General features: G+C 43.3%; 1 protein-coding gene across 5 annotated transcripts in view; it reads right to left on the bottom strand.

Annotated features, from left to right (window-relative positions):
- Positions 1-409: 409 nt before the first annotated feature.
- The window catches only part of PHACTR3 (phosphatase and actin regulator 3), a 217,469-nt gene continuing 200,800 nt past the window's right edge, over positions 410-17,078 (bottom strand). For all 5 annotated transcript variants that reach the window (XM_082226126.1, XM_082226122.1, XM_082226124.1 and 2 more), the window contains 5 exons: positions 12,360-12,421; positions 9,533-9,673; positions 7,450-7,526; positions 1,617-5,927; positions 410-1,244 (listed from right to left, as the gene is read on the bottom strand). In XM_082226126.1, the coding sequence (XP_082082252.1) occupies positions 5,912-5,927; positions 7,450-7,526; positions 9,533-9,673; positions 12,360-12,421 (296 nt within the window). In that variant the 3' untranslated portion in view covers positions 410-1,244; positions 1,617-5,911. The remainder of the gene's footprint in view (positions 1,245-1,616; positions 5,928-7,449; positions 7,527-9,532; positions 9,674-12,359; positions 12,422-17,078) is intronic.

The raw sequence follows: 17,078 nt of genomic DNA, 5'->3' as shown, positions 1-17,078 counted from the left end.
GCACAGGGCTAAAGGGGAAGCCCAAACAGCGAGCAGAATCCATCCCGCTCGCTGCCTTGGCTTGATCCATAGCTGCGCGCAACCCCTCCGCCAAGGAGAGGCTGCACGGGGCTAAAGGGGAAGCCAAAACAGTGAGTGGGATCCATCCCGCTCGCTGCCTTGGCTTGTTCCATAGCTGCACGCAACCCCTCCGGCAGGGAGAGGTTGTGTGCAGCCTGTACGCTGCTCTTTGGGGCTGCGGGGGGGGAGAGATTTTTTTTCTTGAATTTCCCCCCCCCCCTAAAAACTGGGTGCGCCCTATGGTCCGGTGCGCCCTATGGTGCGAAAAATACGGTAATTTAGCTGGAATGGGCCAATTCTTTAAAATTAGCTGTGATTAAATCCTGCTTAAACCAAGAATTAACTGTACTTTTAAAAAAAACTTCCCATATGATGAGCAAATAAATTAGGTCTTTGGATAAGTTCATATTACTATTGAAAATAGGAGAGATCATATGTATGCATTGCAAAATGCAGTCTGTAATTAGAAATTCTGTAGCAGTTAAAGAGAAATTAGATGGTGTTCATGCAAGTTTAATCCGAGTTATCTTAGCTTCCAGCTGGAATTTCTTATAACCCAAACATTTCTAAATGTGTTCTTTAACTGTTTTGGGAATGTATATTTAAAATTACAAAAATGTACATTTTAGAAAATTAAATTAGATTCTGCAAAATATCAGTAGAAGCAAACCGTTACCCTTTTTCCACCACCTTGAGCCAGTGATAAAAAGGAATCCACATACATCTCATTTACTGCAGTTCTATAGAATAAAGGTTCCCAGTTGGTGCTCCATGGAAGCACCATTCACATAGCAAAAACTACCATAGATATATCAAAAATCCCAAAAGTAGGGGGTCTGTGGCTTGGCTTTTGAAAAACAGGTAGTCAACGTATGTAGCTACTTGGGAGCCACTGCTATAGAATATAAATATTCCACATACTGAATTTTACAGAATCCTAATTTGCTATTGCAGAGTCTAACCGTATCTTCTCCCGTGTTTATTTAGGGTTATTTATTTTTTAAAATTCTACTGCTTAATATTGTCAAAATCTCTTAAGTGGTTTGCATGAAAACAGTATTTCCTAAAAATGAACAGCTGAGCAGTGCATGACCCCCCCTCCCACATTAAGAGTTGGACTCCAAGAAACCTTGGGTAAACATACAAGATTTTAAGAGGCATTTAAAGGTCATTAGGGTCTCTACCTAGGGATGCGGGTGGCGCTGTGGGTAAAAGCCTCAGCGCCTAGGGCTTTCCGATCGAAAGGTCGGCGGTTCGAATCCCCGCGGCGGGGTGCGCTCCCGCTGCTCGGTCCCAGCGCCTGCCAACCTAGCAGTTCGAAAGCACCCTCGGGTGCAAGTAGATAAATAGGGACCGCTTACTAGCGGGAAGGTAAACGGCGTTTCCGTGTGTGGCTCTGGCTTGCCAGAGCAGCGATGTCACGCTGGCCACGTGACCCGGAAGTGTCTCCGGACAGCACTGACCCCCGGCCTCTTGAGTGAGATGGGCGCACAACCCTAGTCTGTCAAGACTGGCCTGTACGGGCAGGGGTACCTTTACCTTTTTAGGGTCTCTACCTTACAAATTACTAAAGAGAGGGCATTTCAAAGGTGTGATATCACACAGAAGGCTTGCTTCCACAGTGTTAACACATGACACTCTGCTGGTCATAGAATAGCCAGCATTAAATATTAAAGATCTTTCTCTGTACTGGCAGAGGCAGTCTCCTAGATATCCTTCTCCCTCCCAGATTGTATTTTAAATGTGCACCACAAAACCTTGAACTTTGTTTGGTAGCTAATAGGCATCCACTTTGTATCTTCAACGCTGGTGTGATATGTGTAAAGTCAGGTGTACCAATAAGCACCCTAGCAGCTATGCTTTGCACTACGTGCAGCTTTCAAACAGTAGCCCATACACAGCACATTGTGAGGTTAGCAATATATGGACTCCCACGGCAGGGCTATCACTGTCTAGGAATAGTTGTTGGTGGCGCACTAAATGGAAATGGTAATGGGTACTCCAAGCTGTTGAGGTCACAGTGACCACAGTGATAGATCTATGTACCTGCTCCCAGTTACCTGGTAACTGCCCATCCATATGTTCCCTACCTTGTCTCTGTCTTCATTTGTAGTTTTTTAGGTCTCAGGACTGCACCCAGGAACTGATTTAGGACTGCTCCTGATTCAGATTTTGCAGACACATACAGTTGTGTGTTGTCACCATATTGGGGTCACCTTGCACCCAGTCTTCGTTTTACAATTCCCAGTGGTTTATATACGTATTATATGCATTGGGGGAAAGCATGTCCTGTAATTCCATCAAAGTGGGTTCAGGGGCTGAGATACAGTCACTCAATATTACTCTCTTGAACTAAACCCTTGGCAAATGCTCTCTCTCTATATATATAAAAAAACCACAGTGAGATATTCTGTAGAATCAACAGGGTCACATTGCCCTTGTTCCTCTCCAAGAATGCCATTCATAAGAGTGACCAAGCCCCAGACTGGACCTGAACCTAGACAACAATGGGTGAAGGCAATCAATTTTATCCAAAATCATCTGCAGCTGAACCACAACCCCACTATCCCTTGCCCAGAAAAGTTGCATTTGTGACGGGGCAGTAGTTGGCATCAACCTCTGGCTCTGGCATTTTTTTAAGGAGCAGCCAAACCAACACCTTCGAGGCAGCCGTGACCACTTGAAATGCAACAAAAACTTACCTACACCCTGGATTCACCCAATCAATCCTCCATGGCTGACATGAATGAGCATGCAGTAGGTTGAGAGAGCATGTAGCACTGTGCCCTGCACAGCTGCAAACATCTTGTCCTCATCCTCCGAAATCAAAACAAACTGACCCTACAAATTGACAAAATTGAGCATCTTAACAGCTACTGTGTCAACAGCAGCTCTTGAGTTTAGGTGGAGGCGGGTGATTTTGTCCTCAAGCTGGAGGCTATTTTAGTTCTGATGCATTAACTGTAATAGCAAACAGCCAACATTAAGTATTGCTTTTCTTTCAAATATTGAATGATAGCTTTCATTTATTCAGCTGTAAAAGTATTAATCTTTTCCAAGGCTGATGATAAACCAACTAAGAATTCTTTGATCAGCTAACAGTCCACTTCTCTAACTTGTGAGATAGATCTTTATGTGATTTTTTTCCTGTTCATTGGAAAATGCTGTCCTCTTATATGCAGTTGCTTCTTATCCTCACTAGGTGGTCCTCGTGAGATTTTATTCTTACCAACCTAATTGATTTACTGGAGAGTACGTCTTGGAACTGACAAGATGTACAAGTGAATTTGCTATTTTTTGAAAACACACTTTCTCTCATTTATATGAATTATAATAATATACATTGTATACTTCCTTCACTTCTTGAGCAGTCCACGTTTGGAAATATACTTGTGTTCACAAGAGTATGAGGGACAAAACCTACATCTAACCTACGGAGCTGTTTGTGCCTGTTCGAGATGGCGAGAGACGAAATGCAGACCCTCTTCTTCCTACTCAAAAGCTGCCTGGCACTGTCTAAGCTGACAGCATCAACTATCTATTAGGCCATGCACACCGTTGTGTTTGCATGAGAACGTGAGTGATTTGGCTTAAGTTATTAAACTTTACATTTTTACAAAATCTCGAAACACATGACAAGACCCAGGAAAGGGCAGTGACAGAGAAAAGCATCCACTGCTGCAGTGAGAGTTGTGGGATCTTCTGGTCCCAATTTTGAGGGTGAGCAGGGGAGAGGGAGAGGAAGTTCTGTTGTGCAAGTGTGGCTACAGCATACGGCCCAGTAGTTCTCCGTGTCCATGATACTGTGCTCAATCTTTAAATGTTCAGGGGTTTTTTGTGTTTTTTTTTGAGGAGACTGTTGTTTTTACACTTTGTAACAAGCCATGAATTGGGAAGATCCATCATTAATACATCAAAAGGATTTTGTCGGCTGTGATTTCAATACATAGTATCCTGTAGGGATTTTTATTATTATTATTCATTTATTTTTGCACTGCAGTGCTCCCAATTAAAATAAATTGTGTGGAAGGAAAACAGAACTGTTCAGCAGGCACTTAAATGCACCATAAAATCCGTTGTTTTTAAAAGGAATGATTGGCCATCAATCACATTATTAGGGAAGGGAATTACTCGTGCACATAAAGACCAACATAGTTATTTAGTTGAACACTTGTCCTCAAGGGTGAGTAGCAGAGAGTCAAATAAAATTATTCCAGTAGATTAATTCAGTAAATGGTGTGATTTTACAATATGTTGTATCAAATTTCCCCCCCTGTGGCTTATTCTTCATGCCTTAACTCAGGCCAACTGGTAATGTATTGCGGCTGATCAGCTGTTTTTGTGGTCTCAAGCACATAGAAAAATTACTAGGTTCAATTCGTTTCTGGCTGGGTTGTTGTATGTGACTAGATGAATCTGCTCCGAGGCATCATTAGTCAGCGCACAAGGACTTGGAATGTGGCGTGGCAATTGCTGCACCCCTGCCACATCCACAAATGCATATAGAAGTGGGATGCATGTCAGTGATTCCCGACTGCTTTGTGCAACAGAGCTCAATTCCATAAGTGAGTTCAACTCAGTTTACAGTGGTACCTCGGGTTAAGTACTTAATTCATTCCGGAGGTCCGTACTTAACCTGAAACTGTTCTTAACCTGAAGCACCACTTTAGCTAACAGGGCCACCTGCTGCTGCCGTGCCGCCAGAGCACGATTTCTGTTCTCATCCTGAAGCAAAATTCTTAACCTGAAGCACTATTTCTGGGTTAGCGGAGTCTGTAACCTGAAGCGTATGTAACCTGAAGCGTATGTAACCCGAGGTACTACTGTACACTGTTTTGTATTCCATGATGGAAAGTGAGATATAAAAGTACTAAAGGAAGGATTTCCCCCCCCCCCAGTAGCTACAAATTGCACCAGTGCCATCCCGTATTGGGGCACTTCTTTATGTAGCCTGAGATCCTCTTCCAGGAAGTCTTCATTTTAGAGAAATCTACTTAGAATTGTAGAGTTGGAAGGGACCATAGGGATCATCTAACCTGCTGCAATGCAGGAATCTATTGCCCCAAAGCGGGGCTGAAACCCACGACCCCAAATTAAGAGTCTCGTGCTTTACTGACTGAGCTATCCCAGCAGTAATCATAGAATCTGTGAAGGATGGGAAGAAACTGAGATAAGATCTTTTCTTCTAAGTTCCCTTCTCCCCTGCTAAATACCACCAAACATGGAAAACTGGATCTGTTTTCTGCAGTAAGTAATCATTTAATTAAAGAAAATAAGAATAACAGGAGCCCCCCCGCCAAAAAAAAACGCCGCAGCTGTGTTTTGTTAGACATATATAAAAAAGGAAATAAACCATAATATAGTAAATCAATTTGTATAACATGAAATTAAGTGTTTTATACAAACTAATTGTGATAAGTTCCAGATGTCTTGTCACCATGATAATACTGAATGACGATGTGCACCATGTCCTTTATGTCAGAGGCCTTGGAATGGTAAAAAAGCCTGTACATGCACAACATCTCCTTTCCCAAGATATGCTGCAATACAGTTTAATAACAAGTAACAAAGGAGAGCAATGGGTTCCTTTTTGATGAGCTCGACTTCAGTCATTTCCAGCTAATCCTCCCACCCAGCAGGTGTTGTTGTAGCTCCGAGGCGAAGTCCATCCTCTGCTAGCTGCTCCCTTTTAAGTGTGTGCTGCAGAGACCGAATCTGCAGAGTCCCTTCTTGAACGCGAAACATCAGCTTGTCGTAGACTGAACCTCAAGGAAAGACCTTCATCCTTTCCCTGATGCATGTTCAGTAGTGGTATCAAAAAAGTAGACAAATTCTTCTCAGAAGAAAACCTCTATGGCCTGTGGAATCTGCAGGTCAAAAAGAAGGCGGAGAGGGCATTAGTGGCAATGGCAGTTCTTCAAAATTATATCACAATAAAGAGCAATTTGTCAATATGCCATCATTTAGGGGTGTGAATTGACAGACATTTTGGTTTCCCTTGAAACCGTTGACCAGTTTGGCCTCTTAAGTTTGCTTAAGAGGAGAAACCCCCAAATTCACTTTGAATTTCATTGTAGGACACACACCTTTAGCTTGTCAAAAGATGTCACCTGCAGCCTGAGACATTTCACTAGTTATTTGCTTCTCTCAATATCTTGGAGGAACCTCCAAAGTCACTTTGAATTTCACTGGAGGCAGAATTTTGGTAGCAACTCTAAAAATAGTTTCCCCCCAAAATGATTTTATTAGAATCAATAAAATGTGGCTAATATGAAATATTCAGGATCGTGCTGTCCTCAAAATTCTTTTGATTGGTTTATTTTGAGCAAACTGGCCAAACAGGCAATATTGCAAACATGGGTTGCAATATGAAAACATCCATTTATGCACATAATGCTGGAAGAATTATAAGAATTGCACATAAGGCTGGAAGTCTTTGCAGTTTTCATTGCTACAGTTATCACACTTAGGTACTTGACCAGAATTCCATACTAGATCAAAAAGTTGGCCAAGCAAGGGAATAGGCTCCAGATTCACAGGATATAAGTGGCTGAATCAGTACTTTCATGTAAATTATAAGTTACTACTTTGGAAATGCTGGCTAGTGTTCACCCAAATTAGGATTGAGATTTATGTGCTCTAAAAGCTTTTCAAACCAACCCATACCCTAAATGGAAGATGACTTGGAGCTGGAAATTGGACAAGTTTTTTGTTTGTTTTTTTGCTAGCTTTATGCATAGTACCAATTTTGTATCATCTGACCACTTTTGAAAGGAAGGAAGGCAACCTGTTAGGGAAGATACTGTAGAGATCAATATGTTTTTTTGGATTTCAGGAAGGTTATAAGACCTGTTGCTTCCATGATGGATGGGAGTGACAGATGTCACTTGTGAATTGTGGATAGGGAGATACATGCGTCTACGGATGGGAGTATTGCTCTGATCTTTACTTACTCATTTTTGAGTAAATTATCATAGGTTTTCCGTTTGCTTTATTTTTTGAAGGGGAGGCTAATTAAGTTATACCTGAAGTCTCAACTTGGTTGAAAGGTCTTTGCCACCTAACATTATTTCTTGTTGGCAGAGGTTTTTAGTTAATATTCTAGAATAGGTTATCATTTTTATTTATTTTTTGCTGCTGTTTCAATTCTGTGCTCCTAAGCCAAAGAATTTGAGTGCCCTGATCCACAAAGTTTGCTACAAGGCAGCTTCCATGTGCATATAGTCCCATTTTGATGAGGAAGCATTTTTTTTTTTTTAAAGTGCTGTATGCATGTGTCCGTTCCACTCTCTACCCTCCACCTCAATCTGGCTACTGGAGCTGTAACCACAGAACTTGAATGGCAAAACGATTAAAGTACTGATCAGCTGTTTGCAATAAGTAACCCACCTTGTCAAATGCTTGCTTGATGCATGCACCTCCATTTCGTTACTTTTGTACTCGTTTAGCTCTTTGCGAATGGCTGCCTAGAAAGTTCAAAGGAAAACAAAGTTAATTAATCAAATCAAGAATCCAACAGAGACTACAATCTGCTCCTCAATATAAAATCATAACAGTTGGAAGGACAAAAGGAAATCTGGTTTAACTCTTGCACAGAACAATCCACTAGCTTTTGAGCTCCCAGTGAAATGGTCATCTGACTGCTTTGCCATGTGCTTACCTCAAATTGTGAGGGCCTGGTCAAATTCATAGCTGTGTGTGTGTGTACATGTATTTGATTGATAAATTTCTACCAAGTGATGCTTATTAATCTGGGAACACAGAAACATAGAAAGCTGCCTAATTCTGAATCAGATCAGGGGATCTGGCAGCAGATTTCCAGGATTTCAATCAAGAACATTTCCTAGTTTTATTTGACAACCCCAGGGATTGAACCTTGGGCCTTTGTTAGAGCCCTAGCTAGTGGGGGAGGGGGTAGCTGGTTCCCCCCCGCCCCGGGTAAAGCCTCCAGAGGAGCGCCATTGAAGCTCCCAGCCTGTGTAGGTGGGTGTACACAAATGTAGGTGTTTTTTGTTTTTGTCTTTTGCCAAACGGGGTTTTGACCCTGGTGAAATAAAGCCTGATTTCGCCCTTGCCTTTGTGTGGAAGGCAGATGCTCCACTGCTGAGCTTCAGTGAACTAGTTCCTTCCTATAGAAACCTTGCCCTATGGGAGGAAGCCTCTTCCATATCACTCAACGCTTAACAAAATTCACCAGTGACTGCATGCAGGATTTCAACCAGATGTTGCAGCCTTCCATTCTGAAAGAGCCACATGCAAGCGCACAGTGGTGACCTAGTTGGTAATCCCTACCCCCGATCAGGACAATGATTCTTCCCTTCTGCTTTAAACAGATGCAACTTAAGGTCCCTAAGCTACCTATTAACAAGCCTTGTTAAAAATGCAAAACAGAAATAATTCATGACATCTGCATGTAGGGAGAAAACAGTTTGACTGTGTAAAAGAAGAAGAACATTAATTGTGCCAGCTTGCTGTGCAAAACTAAAAAAATAATAATAATAAACAGATGGTCCTTCATGTGCCTCATTGTATGTGCAATTACGTTCTCAAGCAATTCACTAGGCATGTTACCCGCTTTGCTACAGATTCACTTTGTTGTATGTGTGGATGGAAACAAATTCCTTGATTTCAAATATTTGTATGACACTTCTAAAAACTCAGAGGGCTTTGCAATGTCATTGAAACAAATCTTAAAATATAATAGGGGTGTGCATGTAGAAAAAAATCATGGTGAAGTACATTCCAGTACCTTAATTTGGATTTCACCAGTTCAAGAAAGAACAACAGCAAATAAATAAATAATGCCCCTGCAAAAAATAAATGCCCTTGCATTTCTACACTGAAATGATTGAGTCACCCTGCTATGCTGGCTCTATGTTGGACTGACTTATACCACGATAGGAGGTTATGGAGCATCCTAAACTCTTATATACTGGCATGGAAGATCATAAGCTAAGATTTATGGTAGATGTCCCAGTCCTGCCAGGGACCATACTATACAAGTAGACTATATTCCTACCTGGATGAAGAATTATATGCACAAATGGGTGCTGTGGCCTTTATCCTCAATGTGATCCTTTAGGGCTGCACATATCTAGAACTATCGCTAGGCATGTTAATTTGCAATGTTTTCAAATGTTAGTTTAAAAACAGCAAACAGGGTCACATAATTAAAAGAGGTTTGTAGCACCTTAAAAATCAGCACATTGATTATAAACTTGTTTATAGTTGTTAAGGAACCACAAGACAGTTTGTTGTTTTTGATGCAAGAAACTAACATGGAATTTAACCGCTGGAAATTAGTGCAATGTGTAGTCTGTCCTTAAGTTATGTCTTGCATCTAGATGCAATGCTTATATGCTGTTATATGACTCATCTAATGTAGCGGGTCATGCTGTATCAGTGGTATATTAAACAAACAAACACAGATGCAAATAGATGCACATCACAACAATTGCAAATAGGGCTGTACCTTATCAGCTGCTGAGAGCCTTGTCCATGGCTTGTCTGCTCGTCTGTCATAATCCTGTGCTTTTGCCACTTCCACATAATCACTGAATCGAATTAGGATTTTTCTGTCTCTTAATTCGTCAACTGTCGGTCTCTGATTAAGCTTTGGAAGGGAGGGAAAAGTCACCGTATAAATATTACATGGTAATAAGACTGATTTTTCATCAATTTCTTGCTCATTCTCATAATATGCATTTAGGAACACAAGGGAAACTTGGTTTTTGTATTTGAAATCCAGGAAGTCAATCTTCACAAAACAGAGATCCGGAACCTCAGGTCATTTACACAGGTGCAAATACTCAACTGCCATTGCTACTCTAGATTTGCATTGTTGCAACAGTGCAATATCTCTCTGCTGTAGTGCTATATTTATTTACTGCTTGGGAAATTTCCCTGTTCACACATTATATCAAGGAAACCCTTTCGCCAGCCTGCAACTTCCATGAGTAGTATGAAAGGGATCTACTTGTATGCATGTGTACATGAGTAGGATTCCACCAGGATCCCTTATTGGCTGCTGACATGGAGGAGCTCAATGAATGTAGATCCCCTTCATCCTATCACTAAGTATGCATCACTTGGGAGGGACGTGGTCTGCAGCAAGGCAAAGGACTCTCATAGGCTTCTGGTTAGCCACTGTCTGACCCAGCAGCTCTTTCCTTGTGCACTAATCTTCAAATGCAATCCCACAAGCGGGAGGTTTGAATTTTCAGGCTACATGCACACCATACATTTAAAGCACATGGCTCCCAGCAAATAATCCCGGGAATTGTAGCTTACTTGCTCACAGAGCTACAATTCCCAGCACCCTTAACAAACTACAAGGAGGAATTCAGCATCACGCTAACACAAACACTCTGTCAGCACAAACCTTTCACCTTGCCCAATAAAGAGGTCTCCCTTCTCCCCCTACACAAGGTTGGTCAGAGGGGTTCTCCTGACACCTCAAAGCCATGGGGGGGGGGGTTGGAATGGGGGAAGAGCCCCACTGTGTTAGCAGAAGTCCCTGTTTGGGTTTCTACTAGTGAAATCGATTAATTGAACCTGGCTCCCAGCTCCCATGATTCTTTGGGAGAAGTCATGTGTACACAGTGTGTTGTTACGCAGTCTCATTTACAGGCTCCAGAGTAAACCAGCATTGTCTTTCATTTTTGGTCCACATGTCTTATGAATGAATCTTGGCATTACTTTCTGAGAAAGGTTTCTAGGACCTCGTACCATTCATTTTTAATACCAGGCTATATTTAGAGCTATCTGCAAAGGATTTGTACATGTACTCCCTCAGGGAATGAATGAACAAAACTCTTTCTGGGAATTATCCTTATGCTGGTAATTCTGGTTGCTGGCACAAAGGCGTTTTAAATATCCAGTTACCAGAAACCTACAACTCGACATAAAGCTGAACTTGTAGTACATATTTTTACAAAGCACAAGCTAAATTCTGCAGACTCTTTCCTGAACTCCACAGCGGTTTGTCTGCACTCCCAGTACAAGGATTCAGCGCTTTGTAAAGAAGTTTAGCTATCTTTCTCTCTTGTCTTGTTCTGCTGGCAACCATAGACATTTCCCTGTAAACATTTCTCTCCGTTCTTTAATTTATTGATTGTTACTTTGGGCTGTTTGTCATCTTGATGCTGCTTTTAGTCTGGCAATTGTGTTCTAATAATGGATTGTTGTCCTTTCGGCATGTTGGCTTCTTGGCGCAACTCCATTTTTAGAGCGGAAAAGCAGGATATAAATGCAGATAGCTACCCTTGGTGATGTACACGGAGAGGTCAGCAACATATAAGCACAAAAAGCTTTGCACTGAGGGACATCATACAGGAATGTACACCTGCTACCATGAAGGGAGCCAGTTTATGTGGGTTTCTCGCCACAGGGTGTGTGTCTGTGTCTGCATATGTATGTAAACAAAACTGCTTTGGTAGCAAAAAGTGAAGTGTGAAAGCAAATGGTCACCAATTAGCTGAGTGCAGAATTTGCTTCCTTCAACTTAATGACTTTGCTTATCATACACATGATTTGCCAAGGGCTCCTCCCATGTGATACTCCATTATGACAGAGGAGGGGGCACTGTAAGGGCCAGCACCTGTTGGATTGCAGCCCGTGCAAGAGCAAATCCTTGCCTGCAGCTCACCTGAGGTCTGTGGTAGATCCCCAGCTGCAAGACAATGCTTTGTTGTTGCCCCACAAATGGGGTTCACGTGGTTCAAGAACCTGTGGAACATTGAAGCTATGGCACACCTGTAGACCAACCAACCAAGGCATCATTCCTTCTGCTGCCTGCCTAACCTGTTTAAAAGTACACACAAGTCACGGGGCATCATCCAACCAAAGTTAGAGATGACCCAACCCAACTGAGGGCTTATCCACTCTTCCTCTTGCCCTGTTGATTCCCCCTGGCGAAAACCGCTCTTTAGCGCTCAATTGGCGCAAATGACAGTTCCAGAGTTCTTATTGATGTTTTTCCCCCCTGGGAGAACCTCTCTGACTTATGCTTTCTAGGCATGGGACAGGTGCAAGTGCGGACAAGCCCTGAGATGAGGATTGGTCATGACCAACCTGTCCTGCGATTACGATTCCATCAGATGCTACCTGGGGGTTAGGACTCTATTTGCAGGTGTGCCCTCACCCTTATGCAGGCTTCAGTTGCTCAGACAAAAGCCTGGGTCCCTGCTGCCATTTGTTATTCTCACGCTTGGCTACAGTAGGACCTTGTCACCAACCACGTGCGAAACATAGGACCAAGACAGGGAATATTCGAGGGAAGGAGGGGGGACACACCTTACCTTTCTCGTCAGCCTCTGCTTGATCTCTCTCCTTTCTTCCTGTTCCGTTTGGTCATTCCTTTCTGCAGGAAAGATGAAGAGAGAGATGACTTTCCTCATCAAGACCAGCTGCGCTGCCGCTCTTCCTCCGTCCCTCTCTTTGCCCCTCTCTGTCTCTCAGCTCACCACACAGTCCACCTTGCCTGATGCCCTGCCAAAAGCATCACACTCCTTCGTGGCAGGGTTACACAGATGCCAGTGCCAAGCCCTTCCCCTGGCAGCCACTGGAAGCGGGCTTCGGCAAACACGAAGCAGCCAATCCCGTCCCCCGGTTAGCACAACGAGGAGTGTTTTCGGAGGGGGAAATCGATGGACTTTTTAGAAGTCTAAATGATCGCTTTGCAATGCCACATCTCTGTCTGAGTCATCCGTGCTGCCCTTACGAGCTGGAACATTGTATAGCAGCCCTGCTTCAGGGAACACACGTTCCTTGTACTCTAAACTCTGCCAGGCTCCCGTAATTTTGTTGATTAATTTATAACAATAGCCAGCAATCAACTCCTACGCATTCCTTTGCCTTCTAATATTCTGCTTGTGCCAATCTTATTATAGATCCTTTAATATTCCATGCGGAGGGAGGGGCAGCCGGCTGGCTGGCTAGCCTGATCTCTTTTCTTAAATTATTATTTTATTTTCCCAGAGTGATGCTCTCTTCTACCCCTCCGCCTGTTTCGCTCGTGCACACCGTAAACGATTAGTATTCAAGCTGCGATAACTCCTACACGCTGGTGCTAAAAATAGGAACAGCTGCTGTAGCATTGTGTGGAATATATCCTCAGCCTTGGGATATGACTTAATGGATCTCTCTCTCTCTCTATCCTCCAATTCTATTTCAAGGGCTGTCTGTTGCTAAATTAAGACATGCGCCCGTGACCTGTAAGGAACAGGGAACCTACGGGAAAGGTTTCATTTTTTTCCCAGAAAAGGGGAGAAAAGAAGAAGGTAAAGGGAGATTATTGAATCGTGGGGAATCCTGATTTGCACATGATAACCTCAGCCTGCTGGGGAAGGGGGCATTCTCTGCATTAAATCAGAGGAATGATTTTGCATCCTTCAATAAGCATTGAAGATGCTGCTTGCTGTGGGGGGGCGCACAGCGCGAGGAAGGTATTTTTAGACTCCGGTTCTCTATTTATGCCATTGACTGAACACTTTGAAAAGAAGCAACCACATGGAGCTATTTATGGAAGGATAGTAGCTGCAAGCACACACGTTGTAACCAGAGAGGCAGAAATCTTTGCAGTCACAAGAAAAAGCAGCTTAGGATAGATCTTAAAGACCGAATTGTGAGAATCTCAAGAAGGGTTGTTGATTTCTGCTTAGGTGGCTGCAGTGGTAAGTTTGTGTGTAACACAATACAGGCAGGAGGGAAGGGGGGCAATGTTACAAAATGATTGCAAGATACCTTTAGGGCATCGTTAGCACACCCGTTCCAAATACAATTAATTTAGCCAGATCTGTTGTTACCTGTCAAAAATATATATAAATCAGAAAATGCACAAAAAGCTTTCCAAGAGAAAGAATCTGTGCTCCATTTTGGATGTGGGAAGTGATAGGGCTGGAGAGGGTTAGGAAATCACACCCCTGCCTGCTAATCCTGTGTGCCTAGAGGGTGACTGGTTGCCCCGAGGGAAATACACTCTGCACATGCTCAAAGGCACGCACCTTTTCAATGTCCAAGCAAGTGGAAAAAAGCCCTGGGAGGGAACCCTGGTTCAAGTTAAGCACTGGAAAGGATGCAAAGTGACACACTGCTTCAGATGAGGGGTTGGCCCTGTCTTTCACATCCGCTGTACTGGGGTCTCCACGGGGTACAAAGTCGCATACGGCTTTGGTGGCATCTGATTGATAAAATCAAGTGTCTTGGCCAGATCAAGCAGATTCCCACCCCATTGCCACCCAAGGAAGGGTGGTAACGGTGTGGGAACATGCAGATTTTCGTCTCAGACATTGGTTGAGTGGCAATGGATCCAGCCACTGAGAAGCAGAAATGCCAGCAGAGCATGAGATTCTTAATCTCAGGGTTGTGGGTTCCAGCCCCCCGTTGGGCAAAGAGATTCCTGCATTGCAGGGGGTTGGATTTGATGACTCTCACAGTCCCTTCCAACTCTATGATTCTATGAATCAGGGCTTTTCCCCCAGCTAGAAATCACCTGAGCTCAGTTCCGGCACCTCTCAGGTGTGCTCCACTGCCATTCTAAGAGAACAAGGAAGGCATTCATGGTGAGTTCCGGCACCTATTTTTCTAGAAAAATAGCACTGCTGTGAATCCATATTTAGTCTGGACCGGCTAATTGAATGTAAACTCCCTCAAAGTGCATCTGTTCTTGCCCATCACCAAGCAGTTGTTTGCCACTTGGTCTTTGCTAGGAAGAGGAATGTTACTGGGTGGAGCATTAGGACAGGTATTTATATTATCGTAATGTTAGACTACAATGGAGTGGAAGCGAATGGGCCTGGCAGTCGGCTTTGACTGCCCTTTGATCCATTAATTATTAAGTGTCTGGCTTGAGGCCCGTCCGTCTTAATGAGACAAACTCCTCCAGCCCTACAGTGCCAAACACCAGAGTGTAATTTACACCCTTTCCCTTGACAAGGTTTCTAAATTAGCCGTGACACTGAAACAATCGCCAGGGTAAGCCTGGATCGAGTCATGTTACATTCAGATGGAAGAAGAAACCACTTGAATAGGACCGTCGCTCGCAGAAAGGAACCGGAGAACTCTTTGTGAATGTTTGGACCTATGTTTGGGTTAGAAGAAACTATCACTGCAGACGCCATTCCGACAGTTGTGGCCTATCCTCTGCTGACTGGCCACAACAGCAGTCATCCATCAAGCCAATGGAGGGCTGATTCTTCTGGTGGTGCTGAGATGGGCTATGTAGGGACCTCAAAGAGTGAATTGGGGAGGACTTGACTTCAGTGGTAGAGCACAAAGTTTGCAGGCAGAAGATCCCAAGTCCATTCCAGTAGGAAGAGATGGGAAAGACCCAATCACAGACAGCTGCTGTAGTCAGGGGAGATAACCCTGGGTGAGATGGCAAACATAAGGCAGCTTTGCATGTCCCTATTCTTATTTCTTAGCCTTTACTAGAAATGGTTTTTTTTTTAGTGTTGCAGCTCCAGCTCTCTGGAATCAATGACAAGCCAAAATCAGACAGGCACCTAGCGTGATAATGTTTAGATGCCTGCTGAAGACATTTTTGCTTGAGAAGAATTCCCCAGTCAATTGTGGAAGGTCAATTTTATATCTGATGAAATTGTTTCATTGTTTTTCGAGTTTAGAGCTTGTGTTTCGGAATTTTTTTCTGTTTTTACGTCCCATGAAGTGAAATATGCACCAACGCATGGATCGTCAATGATAAATGGGAACGTTTCTCCATTGAAGGAAGTCACAGCAAATAGTAGATAATGCCCCCATACCCTCCAAAAGAAGAATCTTTTGTATCCTAGGTTAGGCTCAATGAAAGGAATAATAGCTACGATGTCTCTCGCTAAGTACACTACTGGTATTATTCTGAAACATTCACACAACAACTCTATGCTGGGACCTGAACAGAACAACAAAAAAGTCTTTCTGTGTGCGTGTGAACAGTGAGTTCACCATTCAAAATACCAGTCCAGAGCTTTAGTACATTAGTCCGGAGCTTCAGGCTCTACCAATTGTGCTATCCCAGCTTGGTAATAGTAGCAAGTTATCCCAGCTTGGTAGTGTAGTAAGACTGTGAGCAGCAAAAAAGTCAGTCTGGATATGTGCTAGTGACTCCATGTAAACAATCCTAAACTACTCATTTGAAGAAAGGTAGCAGTAAGAAAAAGGTCTGTTGCCACTGATGAACAAAAAATGGGACCTAGTGGGGAAACTTTTTTTTTTTTAAGTGCAGGATTGTTATGTCAGGAGCAGTAAACATGGTGGACTTCAGAAGTTTTAGACTGCAACTCCCATCAGCTCCAGCCAGTGTGACCAATGGTCAGGGATGATGGGAGCTGTAGTTCAAAACCTATTGAGGGCCTCTCCTGCTTGGCTACGCCTGGTTTATATCATATGACAATAGGAGCAAATTGTCCCAGTGTCTTTCAAGCAACCTAGGGGGGGGAGAGAGAATCTAAATGTGCTCATTAGTAGCTTGCAAGGCAAAACACTTGCAAACAACAATCACTTGAAAACTCTCTGATCCTCAAAAAACACACCCAGGTATTTTTATTGCATGGTTGCGCAGGATGGAGTCTCCTGGAACATTTTGAGGCTTTCTGTGAAGGTTGTTGGGGGCAGGGTTGCCCCCCCTTTCTCCAGGGGCAGAAGCGAAGCCTTTCCTGGTCTCTCCAGTTACAGCCACCACTTCCCAGTGGAGATTTGCATGAGTGCTGCAGGCAATCTTGTACCCTCTGCACTCATGGAAAATATCGCAGCAGCTATAAGCAAAAGTGTCCCATGTCCCTGGAGAGGTTCAGGTTGCTCCACGTGACAAATGGCAAATATCTGAACCAGTCCAAAATAAAGGCAGAGAGTGGGGTTTAATGGAGAAGCACCTTGCACCTTGCAAGAAGACTACCACTGTGAGTGCTCGAAAGAGCCTTGAAGGCTTCTATGGTTTGCACTTGGTGCATCAAAGGAGCATCATGCCCAGCCCTGCTCGCCGGTGAGAGCTCCATTATTGCTGATTTGTTTGCACAAGAAAA

This window comes from Podarcis vaucheri (assembly GCF_965113315.1).
Source record: "Podarcis vaucheri genome assembly, chromosome: 6".
Classification (NCBI taxonomy): domain Eukaryota; kingdom Metazoa; phylum Chordata; class Lepidosauria; order Squamata; family Lacertidae; genus Podarcis; species Podarcis vaucheri.
The sequence above is the reverse complement of the archived record's forward strand: the minus strand, read 5'-3'. Positions and strand labels throughout refer to the sequence as shown.